We start from the raw sequence: 24,526 nt of genomic DNA on the forward strand, positions 1-24,526 counted from the left end.
ACAGTACACAATCACATTCCAAATAGATTAAAATAGAATCTAACATTATGTTCCAAAATAATGTTCCCCATAAAAATATCTAAATTCTGCAGCTGCCCCCATCACCTTTCGTCAGTAGACTACTGCTATTATTTGCCCGAAGTCTTACGGTCAGATATCCCCGTACACACGGGCAGCTCCAAAACCCAAGCAGCAGCGCCAACTGATACTTAAATAAAGTTGTCTCCTTTTCTCTTCTTCATCAACTTGATCGACGCCACTCTCTTTTATGGAAGGTGGCGCACGATAAAGCTGTGAACCATAGAAAAACATAAGTAAAGGCTCCATTTCTGATTGAATTGAAAAATGGGTCAGAAATTGAGTTGCGGAGCAAGTTTAGAGCATGTATTGTTCAAAGCAATTCAAGTTGGTGATATTGAAACTGTTAAATTCTTATTAGAAAGAGATCCAAGTCTAGTGGATCAAACTACTGTTTATGATAGAATTTCTGCACTTCATATTGCTTCTACTTATGGTCAGATCGAGGTTGTGGAAATGATATTGGATCAATTAGTTAATCCAGATATTGTTAATCGTCATAGACAGGTAAACCAAAGATCAAATTTCCATTTCATTTTTTTCTTTCTTTCTTTCTTGTTTTGACTGATTTTTCAGTTGAATAATGTTTGGTTTGGTATTTCAGACACCACTTATGTTAGCCGCAATGCATGGGAAAATCTCTTGCGTGGAAAAGCTCTTAGAAGCTGGAGCTAATGTATACAAAAATCCCCCCTCTTTTTTTATTATTGTGTTAGTTAGTAGATTCTGGGCCAATTTGATTTTGGATTATTTCTTTTGAATTTTTCAGATTTTGATGTTTGATTCTGTAAGTGGAAGAACCTGTTTACATTATGCTGCTTATTATGGTCATTTAGATTGCTTACAAGCAATTCTTTCAGCTGCCCATTCTTCCCCTGTTTCGATTTCATGGTGGGTACTAATTTATTCGTATCTATTCATTTAGTAGCTTTATGGTTTGGAATTTGAGGTTTTTAGATTTTATTGTTTTTTAATTTGTATGTGTTTGATGAAGGGGTTTTGCGCGGTTTGTGAATGTTAGAGACGATAATGGAGCGACCCCATTACATTTAGCCGCTCGTCAAAGACATCCAGATTGTGTTCATATTCTGTTAAATAATGGAGGTCTTGTCTGTGCTTTGACTAGTGGGAACAGGTACCTTTACAAAGATTTTTTTTTCTTTTCTTCAGATTTTTTTGATTTTTTTTTTTTAACATAGAAAATATCTGATTGCAGGTGTCCAGGGAGAACGCCACTTCATTTAGCAGCTCGAGGTGGTTCTTTGGATTGTGTTCGAGAATTGCTTGCTTGGGGAGCAGATCGAATTAAAAGAGATGCAGCTGGGTAAGCCAAAATAACTATGAAAACAGAGTTATGCTGCTCTTATTCTGAAGCAGTATTAGAAATTAATAGAGATTGGCCTCAATTTCTATCCAATATAGAAAGAGTAATCCGTATAATATACTAAGATTTTTTCATTGTTAACTGAAGTTCCAGAATCATTAGTGATAGTTCGAAGATTGTGAATAATTGATCTCTTTTAATTGCTGTTGAGATGTCTATTCGCGTTTTATCTTTTTGATATGCTTTAATTGGTGAATAAGCAGTGTCTGACCAGGTAACTTGAAGTTAACCATGGATCGTAAACTCCATTTTCCTAATATGCATTCATGGTGAAATTTGCAGGAGAATTCCATATGCTATAGCATTAAAGTATAAGCATGGAGCATGTGCAGCACTGCTGAACCCTTCGTCGGCAGAGCCTTTGGTCTGGCCTTCTCCATTGAAGTTTATCAGTGAGCTGAATCCAGAGGCTAAAGTCCTCTTAGAAGGGGCACTTATGGATGCTAACAAGGAGCGAGAGAAAAACATTTTGAAGGGTACATCGTACTCGGTTTCATCCCCATCAGCTTCTGATACTGACGATAATGTCTCTGAGGTGAGTTTTTCCACTTCCTCTCTATGAATATGTTAATTTTGAATTACAAAAGTAAAATGACAACTAGACTGTTTGGCAAAATTTGCAATATGGGTTCCTCCGTTCTCTTTTAAATGTACTTACTACCATTTTTTCTTTAAAAAAAAACAAACCCCGAGGTGTTCTATTATATCTTGTAACATTATAGAGTTAAATCACCAGTTGGAAATATAATAGTATCTTATCTTGAGCCTAATTATCGCAGTAATAGGTTTTTGTTTCATTTTCTGACACAACTCTCTTAAACAGATTAGCGACTCCGAGCTGTGCTGTATCTGTTTTGATCAGGTCTGCACTATTGAGGTTCAGGACTGTGGCCACCAAATGTGTGCACATTGTACACTAGCCTTGTGCTGTCACAACAAGCCTAATCCAACTAGTACATCACAGTCCATTCCAGTCTGCCCCTTTTGCAGAAGTAATATAGCAAAACTTGTGGTAGTTAAGAACAACAAGATTGAAAGTGATGCAGATATAGATATGGACTCCTTGAAATTAAGGAAGCAAAGGAAATCACTCAACTTGAGTGAGGAAAGCAGTAGTTTCAGGGGTATATCAGCAATTGGTTCATTTGGTAGGATAGGTGGTCGAAACTCAGGAAGGATTGCAGCTGATAACAATTTGGTGGTTGATAAACCCTGAAGATTGACAATTGTATGTCTATCGGAACCCGGATTCCGGCGTTCAAGAATGTATAGTAGGAAATCTCATTTGCTTCTGTTGTAGATTTCAAAGCATTGAAGGAGCAAACTAGAGGAAGACAATAAGAAAACAAAATGGTTTGGAAGTTAAAAATGATCTCAGTTAATGAAATTTTACTGATGTAAAATGTATGTATCAGATAGGCCAGGTTTGCGTTTACGGTTGAGATTCTATTTTGGATTGAGTTTCGTCTGTCAACTACTGCTGGTAATTCTTCGTAGAGAAATCATAGAATTACAGTTATTGAGTGAAGTTTTGTGAGCATGAATGTAATGTTGGTTTTTAGTTTTATAAATTGAATTGATTGATGCTTGTAAGACTTGAGAAAGTAATAGAGAAAGTCTTTTTGGTAGACAAGAGGAATAAATCTTTTTATTCCTTAAACTGAGTGGCTGCTAGAATCATAGTAAAATCTTTTGTTTTCTTCTCCTTCGAAGAAAAAGAATGAGTCTACATTTGAACAGAAAGATGGTTCTAAAATTAGGTTTACCTTCTACCTACCTTTTTAATGACTATGGGCCGGAAATTTAGAAAATAGAATCAGTTGCATTGGATGTTTCTCCCAATGTAGTTAAAATCGGATATCGGTTTATCTCGGCCAGGACCGATACACTGATACGACTTTATATCGGGGATATTATCGTTCAAATATCGGTATAATATCGGTTCCAAATTTAGAGACTATAATTATATAGCTACCATCAATTTTATCAAAAAACACAAGAGTAACTTCAATAACTTTAAAGTTCACTATCTAAAATGATAAATAAACAAGTTCTAACTAGAAACAGGAGAGTAACTTCAACAACTTAAAAGTTTACTGCCTAAAATGGTAATTAAACAAGTTAAAAGTTCAAACCAAAAACAGGAGAGTAACTTCAACAACTTAAAGTTTACTACCTAAAATGGTAATTAAATAAGGATATTACAGTCTTATTCAAAATCATACGAGCCACTATTGATATCATCATCTTTAGTAACTCCATTAGCTCCATCAAGTAGTCCATAATCTGTGTCTAGCATCAATTGTTCAGTATCATATCCATCATACTCAGAGTCGGTTGGGTAAGTAGACTTACTTCGAGAGCTACATGCACCTCTACTACCAACTGGCCGACTTTCTTCCAAGAATATCTTGCAAATCATCCAAAGTTACATTATCACCTTCTACCGCCAAGTCTTCCAAGTTCTGTGGATCCAACCATTCATCATTTTCATCATGCTCATCAAGAAAAATAGGATCACGAAATAACCCCGATATATCGGCCGATACGGCTAATATCGGACGATATTATCGCCAAGATATCATATCGCCGATACAATGCTTATCCTACCGCTCCAATGTCGATATCCGAAATATCCCCGATATTGACTACACTGGTTTCTCCATTGTATTTTACTCCCTCCATTTTTATATTTTCCTTCTACCCTATTTAGGAAACCTGGCTAAATTGGGGCCTATCCCATTTAATTTGTGTATATGACTACAGGACAAAAAAGATTATTAAGAGATGAAACTGTCAATTTACCCTCTATCAAATACTAATATCAGTTTATCCTCACTAAATCCTAATAACAAAACTAAAAACTAAAATCAAAATCATATAACTAAAAACTAAAATCAAAATCATATAACTAAAAACCCAAATCAAAATCAAATTCAAATTCTATTTCCATCTCCATCTTCATCTCCATCTCCATCTCCACTTCTAACTGATTCTTCTTCTCCCCTAAAATGGCACGAATCAAGTACTTTTCTAGCAAACCCGATCCCCTAAATTAGGTCATAGCAACATGCAATCACTCAAAATTCGATTTTTTTGAAATCTAAATTTTCTGGGTTTACCAGAATCGATTTACGTTACTGTACTTGTGAACCGATTACAAATAGAAACGGTTTATGTTCATGCCCACAAAGACCGATTATCTTGGATGTGTTTTCTGTTTCGAGAAAATTGAACCAGAATTGGCCTACGTTAGTGCCCACATAGCCTGATTCTGGTCTGGAAGAGATAACCGTTTTTTCCGTATGTTTTTTTTGTTAGAATCTGATTATATATATGTCCATATAACCTGGTTGTACAACCTTTGAATCCTTAACCGCTATGCCCATAATCGGATTATTTAAGAGTTGATGTTAAACCGATTATGGGTAGATATGGTAGATATGGTACAAAATCGGTAGATATGGTACACCTACATAAACCGATTATGGGTTGATGTGATGAACATCAAGCACAATCGATTTATGCTAATGCACACATCAACCGATTCATTAACCATGTTTGAATTTTTAAACAAATTTTGAAATTTTTATCTTTATATTATAGAGCATGAAAATATGAATTGAACGCAAAAAGAATGAGATCATTCTGATATCAGACAAAAAAGTTATGAGCAAAACAGTTTCATGAAATGCCCAGATTTACAATCGGTTTATGTGAGTATTAACATAAATCGATTATGACGGGAAAATCACAGAAAAACTTTTAAATTTTACAACTGGTTTATGTTCTAAGCCTTATAAACCGATTCTTAGAATCGGTCTAAGAGGGCATGAACATAAACCGATTCTGGTTTGATTTTTTCCAAAAAAAAATAAAAAAATTCATGTTTTGATGATGAATCAAGATTAGTTTATTTCTACTTTAATTTGACTAAACATCAATTAATCACCCGATTAACACTAATTAATCAGGGATAAATTAGCTATTATGTAAAATAGTTGGATAAGGGATTACCATTTTTACATTTTAATAACCTTTTTGTGTCATGTAGTCATAGGCCCAAATTAAATGGGATAGGGTCCAATTTATCCAGGTTACGAAAAAGTTCCTTTTCTGAAAACAGAGGTAGTATTGTTTTATTTCAGCAAGTTAGAAAACACTATTACACTACTCTGCGGAGTATATAAAGGGTCACGGTCATCGCATGTGGAAGTCTTATTAACATTTTATTGGGGGTCATTGCTATATGATAAAAAGAGATAATGATAAATTTTTTTGCATAAAATTCATAATCATTCCTAATGGTTTTATGTAACAAACTTTATTTGAAATTAGAGGCAAAATGATGGGAAGTCTCAACAGTTGGATGTCGGAGATGTGACATCAGCTAACAGTGAAGATAACCGGAGTTAAACACCGGATTTTTGACTAACTGCCGTATCTTTACAGAATATATTTCATATATCTTCTTTTTTATTTTACCCACCAAAATTTCTAATGCTTCCTTTATTTTTGGCGCCAACGAGATCTGTGAAACACACTGTTTAAAAAGTTTTCTCACCTTCCGTACCATAACCCTTCCATTTCCACTGCAATGATCAATCAATCATGGCAATGTCAAAGCACTACTATAACTGTTACCATTTCCTTCTTTGCCTTATTGTATATAGATAGTTTTTAAAACGATTAAGGTACGTACGTAAGAAACAAAAATGATTTGAGATAGCTGCTTCCCCAACCATTTTTGGGATATATATCGAGTAGACATACATATTAGTTTGCTGCAACCCAGCAAATCATTCTGAAATTCTGAAGCATGTGGTTTAATGATTTTTTTTGAAGTACAGAAAGTGGAATGGAGTTGTATTAGACTTGAATATGTAGTCATGAATCAACTAAAAAAGTCGTTCATCCAATGACGTGGAATACTAGTATTTGAAATTAAACTAAGTGTGCCAAATTCTCAATTCTGCAACTTGCTCTACAAAACCCTAAACAAATACTCATCTGCAATTAGTAAATTTTTGTTAGTATTAGAGATTCAAGTTAGTAAAACTAAAAACATCTTCGTTGTTTCTTTCTCCTTTGTCTGCGCTTCTTGAGATCGTCTCTTCCTTTTTAACATTACCAATTTAGTTTGGGTAGGTCTCTTTGTAGCTTCTTATACATCCTTGCATTTGAACATTCAAGAACTCTCCTAGAGATTACTTTATTTCTAGTGTGAGTGCTCGAACCTTTACGTATGCCAGATCCATTGCCTCTAGCGTACCGATTATAGTAATCATATGCTTGTTGTTCGGAATCAAATTCCTCACCAATTTTCGGTACCTATCGTTTTGTCGACCTTTTCTGGATCTGTAGTAAATGGAACACCATCTCTCGTAAATAGATTATTATTTCCCTCTGGAAAAGAATGATTCTCAACCAGAACCATGACCTGATTCATCAATCACGGTTGAAAAACAAGTTAACACCTATTTTATTTTTTACAAAAGTTCAGTACATGTATATTTAGATTGGTTTACTATGTCGATTATCATAATTAGATTTGATCCGAGATCGTTGTACTGTTAGACAAGAAGATATATGAAATGTATCCTCGAAAGATATGGCAGTTAGTTAAAAATCCGGGGTTTAACTCCGGTTATCTCCACTGTTTGCTGATGTCATATCTCCGACATCCAACAGTTGAGAAGGCGCGCATTCAATTTTGAACACGCGCTGCGCGATCAACAATTTTCCCCAAAATGATGATATGGATGTAAGACCTAAAATCATTGAGAAAATCAAATTTAAACCTTCTCCTTTAACTTCACTTTGCCATGTCATCTATCATTATGACCTTGACACTTGTATCTGGAGACGAAAACTTGCTGAAAAAGGTTTTAGTGTTATATCATTTCAAGACTTATACCCCTTGCAGTGGAGATGTTCTTAAAGAGGGTAGTGGCCTAATGAGTTAACTCTTATTCATGCAAGTATTACTCCTTCGTTTTATAATAGTTGATAAAATGTCTTTAACTGTTGAGAAAACTGGGAGAGAAGGATGGTTTCAGGTATTTTTTCAATTATACTTGTGAAAAACAAAATAGTAAAATTTGGTAAAAATCCCATACTTCTAAAATTATAAAAGAAAATTTGTAAAGAATTTTAAAACACCTACGAAAAGAATATTAAATGGCTATCGAGTTACATGTATTTAGTATATAGAATTTAATAATAATACAATCAACCAAAAATGTAATTTTTAGGAATATTTCTTGTTTATTGATAAATATTAAGTTTTGTGGAACAAAAAATAGAAATACAAAAATCAACTATTATGAAACGTTGTAATTCCTGGATATTTATATTATAAAAAGAAGTGTTGTGTGTGTAGCCTGATAAATCCGACCATCGATTTCGTCATCCCACGACGTGGATCGATTCGTTATATGTTCTATATAGACGTCCGTCGGATTGTTGGGTTTCCTGATTTGACTATGCTTCCATAATAAGATGTCTTGACCATTATATATCGGGAAAAAAATACCACGTTAACTAAGTTTCCTAATAAAAATATGGGAGAGGGATATATTCAAATTTCCTTATCTGACTACGTTTTGAGAGATACTTACGTTTCATCTACAAGGGAAAACAAAAAACAAAAAAGGAAACCGCAAAAAATTTCGCAATTTTTTTTTTCCAAAAAAAATGTAGACAGCCGTAGGACATTAGCACAATATCACAGTATCTATATATGTACTAGGTATCAAGTTAAACTAACTAAGTTATGGTAAGGTAAAGTAAGGAATTGGAGAAAGTTGTTGGGTAGGAAGCTTCACCCGGGTGCAACCTGGTGCTTCATTCTCTTCCTTTCGCAGCAAATTAAGACAAAGCAAAAAGAAAATGTTACCAAATAGACATGAACTCAAAAACACGAATATCACCCCATGAAATCATCTCTTGCAAATTAAATACCCAATGACATAATTTAATTTGCAATTTAAAGAAAGCACGAGGAGCAAGCATAAAACCTTGCCCAAAAACATAAAAAATGAACAGCCTAAAAGTTTGACTCGGTCAATCAGACCTTTGAGGATGCAAATGTACAAATTGCTGAATGGAGACAAAGTTGTACAACAAAATGGACAAACAAACTCGGTGTAGTTTAATAATATTCTACGTACAATTTTAGAACCATGTATACAGATATTAGATTCACGCATATTACAAATTAGTCTTGGGACAAATCCAAACATTGACTTTGGCCATTCTTCCGCTTGGACCGTTAGTTCGCGAAATGTACATCCGTCCGGGATTTTATTATTTTGGACGTTCGGGATTGATGCCACGATATAAGAATATATGACTTTGAAGTAATAATAAGGCTGTTATAAAAAGAAGTGATGTCTGTCTTGGGTAATAGACGACCCTTGATTTCGGCAATCCGACGGTTGAGAAAGATAGTTGGCGAGATTTCTATCCATCCGTCCGTTTTAGACATATAATTTTGAGAGATATTTACGTCCGTCGGTTCCTGAGATGATCTTCTTTTAATATTTTGTTTTAGACGGCAGGGATTATGCCCCGGCCCGGTGCCACACGAGACTCAACATTTCCTTATGTGACTCGAATCAACATTTCCTAATGCGTGTCGGTTTCCTTGAAAGTTTTCATGCACTAACTATAAATATCCTTTCTGATTTTTTACCAAAAAAAAAACAAATATTAATTTGAAGACTCTATAGATTTTACCTAATCACGGCTAATTTTAATGCGGAAATCATATTTTCCTTTAAATTTTCTAATCCACGGCCGGGGTCGTAGGCCCCGGCCCCATCCGGCTACTATGACCCACCTAATTTAACACGCTATTGTGACTCAACTAACTAATACGGTATAATATGACACGACCAAGTAAATATCAGGACCGTTGTGGTATTGACCGGACTAACTAAATATACTTCCGACTATTATAGATGGACTAAAATATGGGACACTGGCCGACCGACCAAACAATAAACAGAACTCTAAAAGGTTGAGCCCCGACCTACGACCGGGTGATGAGTGCTAAAAAGTGCATATTTCTATATATTTTTCTTGGCGTTTAACTCATCTTTTGTGCATTAATTCTACATTTTATCCCATATTCTGTATTTTCATTGTTTTCAAGAATAAATATTTTTATTAATTAATTTTGCATTTTTAGGCACTAAATAAAGCCTGGTTAACTCACGGAGCGAAAAGAGCAAAGAAACGGCAAAGACTCCCGCAGAAAGGCAGCGAAGAATGATGTTTGTAAGAGCCGGATCAACTAGAAGTGGGCTTGAAGAGGAAGAATTGTCCTTAAAGAAGATATGGGCTTGGCATACCCAAGGCCCAAAACCCTTACCCAAATCCATTTCCAATATCCATACCCATTTCCATGAGAGCCGTCAGATTGGATCCATCACATCATCCAACAGTCGCCTCATCACCGAGCATCAAATCTTGAAGATCCTGTCAAACATCATAGTACCTAACTCCAATCTAAGCCGTCAGAACTGTTGTATCACGCATCCAACGGTCTCTGCAAGCCTGTTCCATCTTAGCCGTTCGATTCAGTCCAGATGTGATCATCCAACGTATCATCTTCGCTGGACATCGAATTTGCTACAACCGCTCAACACTACAACACCTAACACCTATACCCGCAAAACAAACGCACCCGTCTCCAATTCTATCGACTTCATCTTCTCCCTCACCGTCTGCAGAGAAAACTCTGCCATCACCAACTCTCTTCCACCACCACAACCACCACCGAGCTCTCAAATCACCAACAACCCCATCACCCCATCATCCATCACCTATTCCCTTCTAATTTCAGAGACCCAATTCACCTAATTCACTCGCCTCTTCTCAGAAACCCTAGGCGTGTGATTTTGGTAAATTAGGTTGAGAAATAACACAAATTGGAGGCATGGGTAGCATCAGGAGAAGAAATAGAGGGATGGGTCGACGTACAGAAGCCATTATCAAAGATTAGGTGAACTGAATTTCAATTTTCAGAAACCCTAATTTACTGTTTTGGGGGTTTTGCTTGTAAAGTGTAATTGAGTATAAATAGATGCTTTGGGATGTTGTAATGGGCATGCCTGGATTAGCCAGAGCACCACCTTAGAGGCCTGGACTAGCCAGTGCTCTCTACTGTTACTTCTTGTTTAATTTCAAGTTCAGTAATTTCAATTGTATTTGTTCACCTTGTCTAGTATGTTCTAATTACTCTTGCTAGGGTGTAGATGAAACCCTTAGTCATATGTTGAGAAAATTTCTGTTCAATTTAATGTTCTTATGATGTTCACTGTTGTAGGATGATTACTAGCTAAAGCATTCAAATGCACATGTGATGAGTTGTACTGTGAGAAGACAGTTCATGCTAGGAGTGAATTAGATAACATAGCTAGAATTATTATCCATTTTATCCTGTTAGGGATGATAGTTAGCTAAATTGATCAAATGAACCTGTGATAGGCTGTACTGTAAGAAGACAGTTTATGCTAGGGGTGAGTTAGTGAGAATGGTTGGCATATTATCCATTTTATCCTTCCCTGGAAAGGAACAAGAACATAAGTTGAATAGGTATTGCCTTAGCTTAGGATTATTATGTGGATTCAAATGCCCTAGTGCTTTTATTCACTGTCACTAGAAATAGTTAGGAAACTTAGAAATCAGTAGGAAGATTTAGAAAACAACACCAACTCCCTCCTTGTCCCTGTGGACTTCCCCTTATTTGCTCACTCACTACTTTAGATCCTGTATACTTGCAGGTTTAGGTTAAAACATAGTTTTAGGACTTATTCCTTTTGCTATCAAGTTTTTGGCGCCACTGCCGGGGACTTGGCGTTGTGTGGTTGTTGTTCTTTTTATCTTACTTTGCTGTGTTTTTTTTTGTGTAACTTAGATGCTGTGTAGTGTAACTTAGTGTAACTTAGATGCATTGCATACTGTCATGTCATACTTGCATATCATTGCATAATTTGCATAACTTAGGAGCATATTCATCTTGCATTTGCATATTCATCCTGCATCATCTGTTTTCTTGCATCTTAGTAGCTCTGTAACCTGCTGTGTAGTGCAAGCATCTCTGGCCATGTTTATCTTGTAGCAGTTGCATATCTTGCTCTCAAGTTATTGAAACTTCTGGAACTAAGAACTTGGTTGAGTGACAGGTACTGCTGAACCTGTGTTGCTGCTGGTGCTGCTACTAATTGGTGTTGAGCCTCTGGTGCTCTTGCTGTTGTTGCTGCAGCTGTGCTGCTACTTTCTTCTTCTCCCTGCTGCTGCTGCTACTTCTTCCTGCTGCTGCTGGTGCTTGGGTCATTGCTACAGCCAGCCTCTGGTGCTGCTGCTGTTTTCCTTCTGCTATTGTTGAGCTGCTGGTCTGAGCTTGTTGCTGAGAACCAAGCGCAACTGGGCTGTGCAACCAAAATCAGAGCAGCTGGGCTGTGCTTAAAGAGTAAGCCTAAACCCATTAAGAGAACCCAAATTGTGGGCTTCCATTTTCTATGGGGTTTGTAATTTGAACTGAACTGTGGGCTTGACCCAACAAAAATTTGAAAAACGTTTTTAGGCCCAAGTGGGCCTCGTATTTTGGCTAACTGAGAGCCCAAAAATCAAATACCCAGCTGGGCCTCGTGTATTCCTGGGCTTGGTTCGTTGAACTCGTTAGTTGGGCCGTGTACTCAAATCTCTAGGCCGTTCGCTGGGCTTGTCCCACAGAAAATTTGAACCAGTTAGCTGGGCCTCATCCCATTAAAACCAAAAGGAGTTTTCAAATCCCATAAAAACCAAATGTTTTTCATTCCCATCAAAACCAAAATTTTCCCATAAAAAACCAAATTTTTGAAAACCCATTAAAACCAAATAGTGGGCTTTGTGTCTTTTCAATATGGGCCAACCTCGTGCTCTCCATGAATACATGTATCCCACAATAAAAATTCCATTATTATGTATTGTCTTACCTCAAACCAATAACCCTTTTAAAATAAATGCAAGCATGATACAAATACTTCCTATATTTCGAGGGTTCGATTCTGAGAACCCCTATACTCATGTAAGAGAGTTTGAACAAATTTGTCGGACTATGCAACCTGATCATATGTCCGAAGACTCTCTGAAATTGCGTTTGTTTACATTTTCTCTAAAGGAAAGGGACAAAACATGGTTTTACTGTTTGAGACCACAATCAATCAACACTTAGGACCAACTCACAGATCTATTTTTCAAAAAATTCTTTCCACATCATAGGACCATCGCTATTCCTCAAAGTATCAATTGTTTTGTCCAATTGGATGAGGAAACTGTTTTTCACTATTTTGAACGTTTTAATGATTTGTTGAGCGAATGTCCGCACCATGGATTTGAGAAGTGGAGACTTGTCGTCATCCTGTATGAGGGACTAGACTTTAAATCTCGAACCATGGTTGAGTCTATGTGTAATGGTAAATTTCTTGATAAATCTGTGGATGATGCATGGAAATTTTTAGCTGAGATTGCAGAGAAAACCCATCAATGGGAATCTATTAGGGAAACAGGGACAACACCACATGGTATGAGTCACCCCCATGAGTTAGAGTCTTATTCTTGTGATAGCTCCGACCTTAGGATTGAAAATTATCCTAGATTGCAAAATCCCTATCATGATGATGATGATGATTATGATGTTATGTTAGAAGAACATGTCTATACTGAAAATGTTATGGAACCTTTGGGTTCAAATACATTAGGCTTCTCTGCCTCGACCTTCATGAATGATGTTTCTTCTAGTATTCCATATACATGTGATGTTGATATTGATTTTGAACATGTGCATCTGTCCTATGAAAATGACTTAGGTAATATAGAATCTTCTGTTGACACTAATATGCATGAAAATATAATTGATGTGTCTGATTCTCTACCTGGGTCACGTTGTGATGTTTCCACTGATTTGCCGATGCATGAGAATAATTCTTCTGATGATGTTGATGATTCTGATTTGTGTGAGCATGATGAGCATGTTGTGACACTTGTAGAAGACTTAAGAGATGTTGATGTGATTAATAATGATGTGCCTATCATCCTACATAAGTCACAATCTGATGGCCTTCCACCCAACCTAGATTTGGTTTGTACCGATATTGTCAAACCAATTTTTCTGAGAATGCCCAACCTAGGTTTGGAACTGTGTGTACCAAGTCCTTTTGGACTATTTTGCATCTAAGTATAATATCTTTGAGGAGCCACAGTTGGAATTAGCATGTTTGCCCGTCCCTAGAAAAGTTCATTTCGAGCTAGACCTTGGGCATGATGAACCCCCAAAACTGCGAGATTTTGTACCCAAAATTATATCTGTTGAAAAATCCAGGTTTGGGGGTAGCTCATTTTGTTTCACAACCTCACTTGCATTTCTTTCCTATTATTATTGTGTGAAGCTGTTGAAATGTCTACACTCCGTCTTTTGGGTTGATCCTCAACTCTTTAGATTGTTAGTGTATGGTGAATTTTCTTGTATATAATCCAGTAGATAATATTCTAGATAAATCTTTTGTTTCTTTTGTATATATTGTGCTAATCCAATATGATCTCGGCTAAAAAATGTTGGATTCTAGCCTTGAATAACGGAGTTCTAATCTTGCTTTCGCCGTCAAATTGGTAATCTCTTTCCTTTTTCTCTACTCAGCATGATCCTCTTCGTATGTTGTATTACAATTTTTTTCATCTTTTGAAACATTGAGGACAATGTTTAGTTTAGGTTTAGGGGTGAAAAGTAGATACCGTGATATCATGCTATAATTGAAAACTAAACTCCTCCTTCTTTTTGAAAAAAAAATCAAAATGAAAATAAAAAAATAAAAAATTGAAAAAAACATAAAAATGGAGTTCATTTACCTTGAAATGTTGACTCTTGTGCATGTATGTAAACATAAGGATTCTTAGTCTAGATATTTAGGCACCCATGATTCTAGCACAATTCACATAGTGATAAGAAACTTGCACGCGCACGATCTACCAATACATGTATAGCCTCATCCTTGAGGTGTTCTATCGGAAGTTTTAGTTGCCAATCACTTTAGAATACTGAACGAAACTTGACTAGCTTGTTCTTTGGTTGGTTGGGATAGAAGGTGGAGGTTACATTAAGAAAGACAACCATCGAATTTAACTGGGTGCATCAAAAAGGGCTACCTCTTGCTAAGAGTCATGTAATTTTTTGTTTCCTTTTGTATATGTATCAAAAGTGTTACCTTGTTAAAAAAAAAAAACGATGTATATATTCAGAAAACTATCAAAATAAAAATCAAGTATTTATCAATTCCATCCTCTCTTGTTCCAAAAATAAAAGAGAGTAGTCAATGTAAATAAGAGTCATGTAAAGAGTCATCTTTTGTGTTTTTGTGTTATAAGCAAGGAAGGGTGTATGCCATTGATGTACAACGCGAGTAATTATGAAATACCTCCAACTCATTCACAATTCTCGTAAAGTCCGGACAGCTAGCTAGATTTCGACCTCGGTTCTTAGCCTGAGAAACTATCTCTTGGTGATTAGTAGTCATAACATCCGATCTTTCTTTACACATGTGTAGATACAATTTACACTCTTATCACATGTCTTTATTTGTTAGCAGTGCTAGGATTGTGCCTTTGATAGCTAGATTGACATCTCCATTTTGTTGTGAGCTTCTACTGTCTTGCACATGTCACATTTCATGGAATCTGAGCTTATATTTTGGCCTAGAACTTTATAGGTACGTTCTAATCAAACCTTCACGAGACTTCACTCGTCCACTAGGGACACTTAGTGGTTTAAAAGGCTTATTGCATTCGCTAAATGCAATCGAGAGACCAGCGACAGTGGTATAGTTAGGATTTCCTTAGTTTTGTTTTACTTGAGGAAAAGTAAAATTCAGGTTTGGGGGTATTTGATGAGTGCTAAAAAATGCATATTTCTATATATTTTTCTTGGCATTTAACTCATCTTTTGTGCATTAATTCTACATTTTATCCCATATTCTGTATTTTCATTATTTTCAAGAATAAATATTTTTATTAATTAATTTTGCATTTTTAGGCACTAAATAAAGCCTGGTTAACTCACGGAGCGAAAAGAGCAAAGAAACGGCAAAGACTCCCGCAGAAAGGCAGCGAAGAATGATGTTTGTAAGAGCCGGATCAACTAGAAGTGGGCTTGAAGAGGAAGAATTGTCCTTAAAGAAGATATGGGCTTGGCATACCCAAGGCCCAAAACCCTTACCCAAATCCATTTCCAATATCCATACCCATTTCCATGAGAGCCGTCAGATTGGATCCATCACATCATCCAACGGTCGCCTCATCACCGAGCATCAAATCTTGAAGATCCTGTCAAACATCATAGTACCTAACTCCAATCTAAGCCGTCAGAATTATTGCATCACGCATCCAACGGTCGCTGCAAGCCTGTTCCATCTTAGCCGTTCGATTCAATCCAGATGTGATCATCCAACGTATCATCTTCGCTGGACATCGAATTTGCTACAACCGCTCAACACTACAACACCTAACACCTATACCCGCAAAACAAATGCACCCTTCTCCAATTCTATCGACTCCATCTTCTCCCTCATCGTCTGCAGAGAAAACTCTGCCATCACCAACTCTCTTCCACCACCACAACCACCACCGAGCTCTCAAATCACCAACAACCCCATCACCCCATCATCCATCACCTATTCCCTTCTAATTTCAGTGACCTAATTCACCTAATTCACTCGCCTCTTCTCAGAAACCCTAGGCGTGTGAGTTTGGTAAATTAGGTTGAGAAATAACACAAATTGGAGGCATGGGTAGCATCAGGAGAAGAAATAGAGGGATGGGTCGACGTACAAAAGCCATTATCAAAGATTAGGTGAACTGAATTTCAATTTTCAGAAACCCTAATTTACTGTTTTGGGGGTTTTGCTTGTAAAGTGTAATTGAGTATAAATAGATTCTTTGGTATGTTGTAATGGGCATGACTGGATTATCCAGAGCACCACCTTAGAGGCCTGGACTAGCCAGTGCTCTCTAGTGTTACTTCTTGTTTAATTTCAAGTTCAGTAATTTCAATTGTATTTGTTCACCATGTCTAGTATGTTCTAATTACTCTTGCTAGGGTGTAGATGAAACCCTTAGTCATATGTTGAGAAAATTTCTGTTCAATTTCATGTTCTTATGATGTTCACTGTTGTAGGATGATTACTAGCTAAAGCATTCAAATGCACTTGTGATGAGTTGTACTGTGAGAAGACAGTTCATGCTAGGAGTGAATTAGATAACATAGCTAGAATTATTATCCATTTTATCCTGTTAGGGATGATAGTTAGCTAAATTGATCAAATGAACCTGTGATAGGCTGTACTGTAAGAAGACAGTTTATGCTAGGGGTGAGTTAGTGAGAATGGTTGGCATATTATCCATTTTATCCTTCCCTGGAAAGGAACAAGAACATAAGTTGAATAGGTATTGCCTTAGCTTAGGATTATTAGGTGGATTCAAATGCCCTAGTGCTTTTATTCACTGTCACTAGAAATAGTTAGGAAACTTAGAAATCAGTAGAAAGATTTAAAAAACAACACCAGCTCCCTCCTTGTCCCTGTGGACTTCCCCTTATTTGCTCACTCACTACTTTAGATCCTGTATACTTGCAGGTTTAGGTTAAAACATAGTTTTAGGACTTATTCGTTTTGCTATCACCGGGGCTCAACCTTTTTCGATTTGTTTTGTTGTTTGGTCGGCTGGTCAATATCCTCCATCGTTTCCAATGCTGATTAGATCGAGCCGATAAGTTAGTCGGAGTCGGGGCCTGCGACCCTAGTGTTTTATTGGTCGGCTCAAATTAGACGGGGCATACAGCCCTGGGCGCGGCCTCCTAAAGATGTCCTAGTGTTTTATTGGTAGGTCGAATTATCCGGGGCTTACAGCCCCGGCCGTGGCCTCTTAAGCATGTCCTGATGTTCTGTTGGTCGGCTCGAATCAGCCGGGGCTTACAGCCTCGGCCGTGGCTTCCTAAGCATGTCCTAGTGTTTTGTTGATCGTGTCAAATTAGATGGGGCCTCGAAAGCATGCCTTATTGTTTTGTTGGTCGGGTCAAATTAGCCGAGACTTCCATCCCCGACCATGGCCTCCTAAGCATGTCCTAGTGTTTTGTTGATTGGATCGAATTAGTCGTGGCCTCTTAAGCGTGTCCTATTATTTTGTTGTTCGTGTGAAATTAGCCGGGGTTATATGGACTCTTAAGTAAGCATGCCATAGGGTTCTATTTATCTTGTTAAATTAACCGGCGCTTATAACTCCGGCCATGGACTCCTAAACATGTCTTAGTGTTTTGTTGGGCATGTCAAATTTTTCGGGTCGTAAAGCCCCTACCGCATACCCTTAAATTCTTTTAATACATGGCACTAAGAAAAATTTAATTAGAATATCTATGAAGCGTTTATTTTACAAATTGGATTGGCTAGATTCTTTTCTTTTTTTTTTTGAAAGGGCTAGATTCAATGAGTGTCGTTTGGTGCAGTGAACTTAAATTAGGAGTAGGCACCTTCCGTCTTATCGAGCAAACTAATATTTTATGTATGGAGCACCACATGGCTTAAATTTTCCAGTAGCTCCACTAAACCAACCTACGAATAGACAATCGAAAACAAAACATTTATCAATAGCTTCACAAACAAACTACACCCGCAAAAGAATTAGAAAAAAATAAAAATAAAATAAGCTGATGTCGTGGTTAAGGTTTCTTATATAGAGGTGCATAGAGACCACAAAACTTGATTACCAAGCAAAATTTTTTGTATTATAATTTTACCTGTGCTAGTAAATAGTGTTGGATATTTTCAATATTGTTTGCCGCTGTGTGGGTGGTTTTGAAATTCAAAACCTAAATCGGTTATCAGAATTTTCTACAGACGCGTTTCTTCCCATTAATGGATGACGACCTTTGATTGCGGCTTTTGAAGATGAAACGACATCTCCAAAAGGCATGAAACCCTTTATACATAGCGAAGGATTCTTCCCATTACAATGATCATAAAAAAAAACTCTTTCTCTCTAAGCATCTTCAGAAACAAATACAGTGTGTTCTTGGTTGGGTCAAGGGAGTACAACTTTTGAATCCAACAACGTTGTTAGGGCTTCATTGTATCCTGACAGCAATATTTCGCTGACCGATTGTACTCGCCAATTTATTGGGAAGGGTCAAAATAATTACTGAAAAGAATCGCAAGACCTTGAAGCTCCAGTGATACAACATTCTTTTCTTTTCATTCTTGTTTTCATCCTCTATTACCCTGTTTATTTTTCCAACAAATAGTTACAGTATAACAGGAAATCCTCCTTTTTCGAACTCAACCTAAACGATATCTTGGTTATTTTTCTTTAAGCATTTATGCTCCTCTCATTGTTTGGCTGAATACAGAATACGAACCATCGATTGCCGCTCTATCCATGTTTTCAAAACAGATAGCCTCAGACCCCTACTATAATAAAAGGTTTTCGACTGGTAGGTACAATACACCTTGAGTCTGTCTTTGTCTTCGCCGCCACAATGTGAAAAAACAAACAGCTCATCATCAATAAGAAAAAACAAACAGCTTTTCAGAACAGTGACTATATTTGAACTTGCTTTCATATCGCAGCTTTAGAATGGCTCTAATAACTGGCTCCAACAGCTCGAAACTTTCAACAGTCAAGCACATTCCATTTCTCATACACCTGTTGGAGTAATTAATATCAACACCATCCCCTTTGCAACGAAAGCAGCTAGTTAGACAGATGGGAAGACGGAAAATATTGTTAAAGTAGTCTTTCGCCCTTCTTGAATTGATTGACCACCGAACTCGATAAAGTCCCCGTTTAGCAGCAATCTCTAAGCATCTCTTCATTCCCACCAGAAGGTGATAAAGATATGACCCTCCTTTGGAGGCCCAATAGTAAGCACCTACGTATCTTATAGAGAAACTTGGTTAAGGTTCGCTTAGGCAACTATTATGAACTTTTGTTGTTATGGTTTGGGATAGTTCTGCAGTTAAGTCTTTGTGAAATAGGTTGGGTGAACTTTTAGCTCTAATTTTGGCTCTTTGCTATGCGTTGGTATCTTTCCTTTTACTGGTTCTTGTATATTTGTCGGGAGCAACCAGTAATGTGTAGGTTGGATAGGTTTTGTCTATTTCCGTAAGTCATGTCTTTCCAGGGATCCAGTCACCCTTTACTAAATTGGGTCAGAGTGAGATTCCCATAATCTTAACTAAGTGGCTTCTTTACATTAAAAATTCTGAAATATTGAAAACCTTTGCCAATGAGTGATCAATTTTAGAGATGAAATCAAACGACCCAAACTTTACTATACTTAACACGGCAGTGTGTAGATGCCAGCTTCCTTGTTATCCCAGCCGAAGCCAGCATAAGCCTAATTTGTTGACATGCAGAACCTCATGTCGAATTCTTGCTACCAAAACCAATATCATTGGATTATATAAATCATCTTGCTGCAAGAAACCAAATAAGCGGGAAGAGGAAGCTGATGTAGAAAACCTTAGGAGGAAGAAGACGACGGAGAGCACCACATCACCCTAGAACATGAGCTGGCGTCAATAATGTCAACCTGATATATCGCCGCGACCCTTAAGTTTAGCACATAAAGATGAATTAGATTTCTCAGGCAGGGAGTACGACGCAGGAGCATCCTCCCTTTACTGACTGGAGTCTTCTCGATTTACCGGATCCCTTGGCCACGATGAATAATCTGCCCTAGGTTTAGAGTTGCAGAGAGGAACGGAAGCGCAACATTATTTAGGTATCCACAGATTCGGCAGAGAAGAGCGAACCTGTAGCTAATGTCGAGTTTGAAGAAGAGTCCTTGATATATATCCCTTTCGGTTCAAAACAGTTATAATAAGAAACACACCTATAATAGGAAATCCAGCGTTCCCGATCGGTTTTAATAAAGAAACTGAATTTAGCCGTGGGACAACGGAACATAGTTGTATTAGGAAACGTCTTCTTGTCTTGCCTCCCCATCGTACGCTCAAAAATATCCCTCCTCCAACAATCAATCCGGGCCGTAGGATGACGAAATTGATGGTCGGATATGTCAGCCTACGGCCCTGGCTCAACCTTTTTGGATTTTGTTGTTGTTGTTTGGTCATCCGGTCAGCATTTTCCCACAAAATTTTAGTCATTAACAAAACTAATTAGATTAGAACTATCAAACATCGATCCTATAAGTTAGTTAGGGCCTGCGACCCCAGTGTTTTGTTGGTCGGTTCAAATTAGCTGGGGGTTACAGCCCCGCCCGTGGCCTCATAAGCATGCCCGAGTGTTTTGTTGGTCGGGTCAAATTAGCCGAGGCTTACAGCCCCGGCCATGTCCTCTTATGCATGCCCTAGTGTTTTGTTGGTAGTGTCAAATTAGCCGGGTTTGTATGCCCCATTATTTTGTTAGCCGTGTCAAATTAGTCGGAACTTACAGCCCCGACCGTGGCCTCTTAAGCATGCCCTAGTGTTTTATTGATCGTGTCAAATTAGTCGGGGCTTACAGCCCGGGCGTGGCCTCTTAAACATGCCCTAGTGTTTTATTGGTCGTGTTAAATTAGCCGGGGCTTACATCCCCGGCCGTGTCCTCTAAAGCAAGTCCTAGTGTTTTGTTGGTAGTGTCAAATTAGCCGGGGTTGTATGCCCTATTATTTTGTTGGTCGTGTCAAATTAGTCGGGACTTACAACCCCGACTGTGTCCTCTTAAACATACACTGATGTTTTGTTGGTCGTGTCAAATTAGCCTGGGCTCGCAGTCCAGGCCTACCAAAAACACATGTTCTCATTAGAGTCCAGCCATCCTTTTAAACAAGGAATAAACATAAATATCGAGAAACAGGAACCCAAAATACATCATAACATACAAATACTTTAATTTACAGGAGAACCAGCAAAAAGTTGACGTATCTTATCTCATTCCTAATTTTTGTGCTTATATAAGAAAATTCTTTGACTGCTATTCTTGTTTTCAGCTCCGTTAATCTTTTTATCTTCCTGATATCTTAATCCCAAATACAAATTTATCTTGATAATTTATTTGCTTCAGTTATTCCCTCCAACCTTGTTTTGTTGTGTTCTATATCTTTGTCCTTGTTCTTTCTTGCATATTTTTTACCTTTCTCGCCTATATACCTGTCTACCTTAAATCCCACCAATACGATTTTGATAATATCGCGCCTATATATGTCAATTACCATATTTGTTGTAATTGCTTGTTGTAATCGCTATAATACATGTAAAAAGTGTTATCCCTCAAAGGTTATTGTTTGCTGACAATTGTGGCCACTACTTCCACCAATTGAGAGATTCAATATTAATTAATTAGCTATAATGCATTGAAACCTCAGGCAAATGTCTCACACAATTCCAGTGTAGTTATCAAGTACCAAGAAGGAAGATACAAAATCATGACACACCAAATTTTCTGTCCCTGGAAGGTCCCCATTCTGGATGAACGCACCATTAGCAATATAGAAACAGAGAAAAATCCACCAGAGTGTAATCTCTAATCGATTAAATCCCAATATAGGCAACACACATTCAACTCACATGTCTTAAGCCAGTATAATCATTTGATTTTTGTTATGTGTTGCATAAGACTGGATGCTTGTATAGGAAGGAATTTACTCCCTACACACAAAACCAGCAAAGTACAAGTTGTGGAAAAGAATGGTAGATCTTGATATTAAAACAAAAGGCTAACCGTATCATAACCACCATCACCAGATGCCACTGCTGCTAGAAAACCACTCTCATCTCCTTCCGTTTGCCCAGTGAATATGGATGTGTTGCAACCTAAAAACGAAACAACAGTTTAAACGAAAAAGTATAAAAAGTAGAAAGTGGCATAAGAACTTATGAGAGTTACCAATGAGGACTTCAGGGAGAGCAATAGGACCGACAGAAACACGAACGATGTTACTACTATCACTATTACGTACAGAAGCAAGGAAAGCTTCACGTTTTTCAGGCTTCTCATTTAGTTCTCCACCAAAATCAACAATGTTAAGGGAAACACTATTCTTTTTCACCTTCTTTACAATTGTCGTATTTCACTGGACTGAAGCACATAAATAATTTACCATTCTTTTTTATTAAAGACCACTCAAATTCCTATCTAATTGTTAAACAATCCATACTTGTTGTTGGTTAATCGAATGATTTCTACCTCCCACTATCAGCTATAAAAATCAATGAGACATGAGTAGACATTAATGAATATCATAATCAACGGCAGAACGCCACTGCAACAACAGTTTAGCCCGATATATCGGCAAGCTTTAACCCAAATGACACAACAAAATCGTTATCCAAATCCATTAGCAATTCCATGTTCTAATCCAATTTCAACTCTTCCAACCATTCTTAATCTCTTCCATCCATCTTTGTGGATCGGTGACAGAAAATCATTCCCATCATCTGATTTCTCCCTTGAACACTAACCCAGATCAGTGAATACTACCCAATCTTAAGTTCCATCTCCACTTCAAATTCTTATCTAACTCTTTGTAAACAGCAAACGAATCCATGGAAGCGACCCAGTGGAACTAAGCTGGTAATGGTTCAGACTTTCTGTTGAATACTTCGTGTGTCTTTCAATTGGCGGTCCTGTTTTTCTCTTTATGGCTTGATTGGCCGCTCCAAATCGATTTCCCTGCAAAAATTGGAATCCAAATAAAATCTCTAGATCATATATGGAATCTAAATACTCGATAACTCACCCATTAAAGACCTAAAAAGACGGCAGCAAGATCACGTTTCTTCCCTGTCCTCACCGTCAAGCAATAACCTAGATTTCTTACAGCTCGATTCTTGCTCCAAGTCGTTTCCCTACAAAGAAGTCCAACGAAAACAAACCCATAACGACTTTACCAAGCTATCAAATATTCAGGCTACACACAACCTTCTTCTTTAGCTACTGCCATTGCTGCAGAAACAAAGAATTGGAGAAGATACCAACCAACTTGTATCGTTTTTAGAGGTTTTGAAACGTTTACAATGCTGCAGAAAAAAAGAATTGCCAGTATAACTTTGATTTGCATATGTAACTTTGATTTTCTTTATTTGATGATTATAATTATTACATGTGATGGCACCCTTTTTGAACACTGTCTTTTGTTTGACGTAGAATCTGAACTCGCAGTTTTTTTTTTAATTTTCCGGCGTGCATGAATTTGAAGAAGCCTGTTGCTTTTTCATATTTTCTGAAGTTGTAGGAGATTGATGTTGTAGAAGATCGATAGATGATGGCGTACAAAAACGTACAGGGAGGAGAGTAGAATTCAAGAAATTGAAAATATTAACCTTGTTATATGAATGATTTTCTTCCGTCTATAGGAGATTGATGTTTTAGATTTTCTTCCGTCGCAATTGAGCTTGCAAACATGAAATCAGAAACGTTCAGGGAGAAGAGTAGATAAAAGTATAAGAACTGAAACCCTATTAATATCAAACAGTTCGGATTGATAAAGGAAACCCACGATTGGGAAGGATTAAGGAAACCCATCGATCCGAGGGACGACCATATACTTTTGACTCCTAAGGAAATAGTTTTTTGCAAGGCAACCATATAGTTTTTTCGTTGGTACTCATAAATTAAGAATCAAGGTTCGCAGTAGGAAACCAAATTACTAACGGGACCGTGACAAACCAGGAAACCCAACGATCCAACGACCGTCTATATACAACATATAACGAATCAATCCACGCCGTGGGATGACGAAATCAATCGTCGGATTTGTAAGGCTACACACACATCACTTCTTTTTATAATATAGATATATATTTATATTTATTAACGTTATAATTATTTATTAATATTAAAATATAATCTCAGAAGACAAGACAATAGTTGGAAGCCGGACAACAAGCTGCGCATCAACTCCCTTCTGAATAGCTACGCCTACTCTATGAAACAAAAAAATCCCTACTTTAAAAAATTCCCTTCTGAATAGCTGCTCACCAACTCCCTTCTGAATAGCTGCGCACCAATTCCCCTCTGAATATTTATTTA

The 24,526-nt window shown here is 37.3% G+C and overlaps 1 protein-coding gene across 1 annotated transcript; it reads left to right on the forward strand.

Moving 5' to 3' along the window:
• The first annotated feature begins 208 nt into the window (after positions 1-208).
• On the forward strand, positions 209-3,092 carry LOC113310780 (putative E3 ubiquitin-protein ligase XBAT31). The gene is made up of 7 exons (XM_026559563.1): positions 209-585; positions 683-754; positions 848-969; positions 1,073-1,213; positions 1,295-1,402; positions 1,745-1,997; positions 2,286-3,092. The coding sequence occupies exons 1-7, from the start codon at positions 346-348 to the stop codon at positions 2,676-2,678; spliced, it is 1,329 nt and encodes a 442-aa protein (XP_026415348.1). The 5' UTR covers positions 209-345; the 3' UTR covers positions 2,679-3,092.
• The last annotated feature ends 21,434 nt before the right edge of the window (positions 3,093-24,526 follow it).

This window comes from Papaver somniferum, chromosome 9 (genome assembly GCF_003573695.1).
Source record: "Papaver somniferum cultivar HN1 chromosome 9, ASM357369v1, whole genome shotgun sequence".
NCBI lineage: Eukaryota > Viridiplantae > Streptophyta > Magnoliopsida > Ranunculales > Papaveraceae > Papaver > Papaver somniferum.

Bases quoted from the DNA above. Each gene is read 5' to 3' on its own strand.
- LOC113310780 (XM_026559563.1), top strand. From the start codon at position 346: ATGGGTCAGAAATTGAGTTGCGGAGCAAGTTTAGAGCATGTATTGTTC. The intron at 586-682 runs GTAAACCAAAGA...TTGGTATTTCAG, and splicing joins TTGTTAATCGTCATAGACAG to ACACCACTTATGTTAGCCGC. The intron at 1,214-1,294 runs GTACCTTTACAA...ATCTGATTGCAG, and splicing joins GCTTTGACTAGTGGGAACAG to GTGTCCAGGGAGAACGCCAC.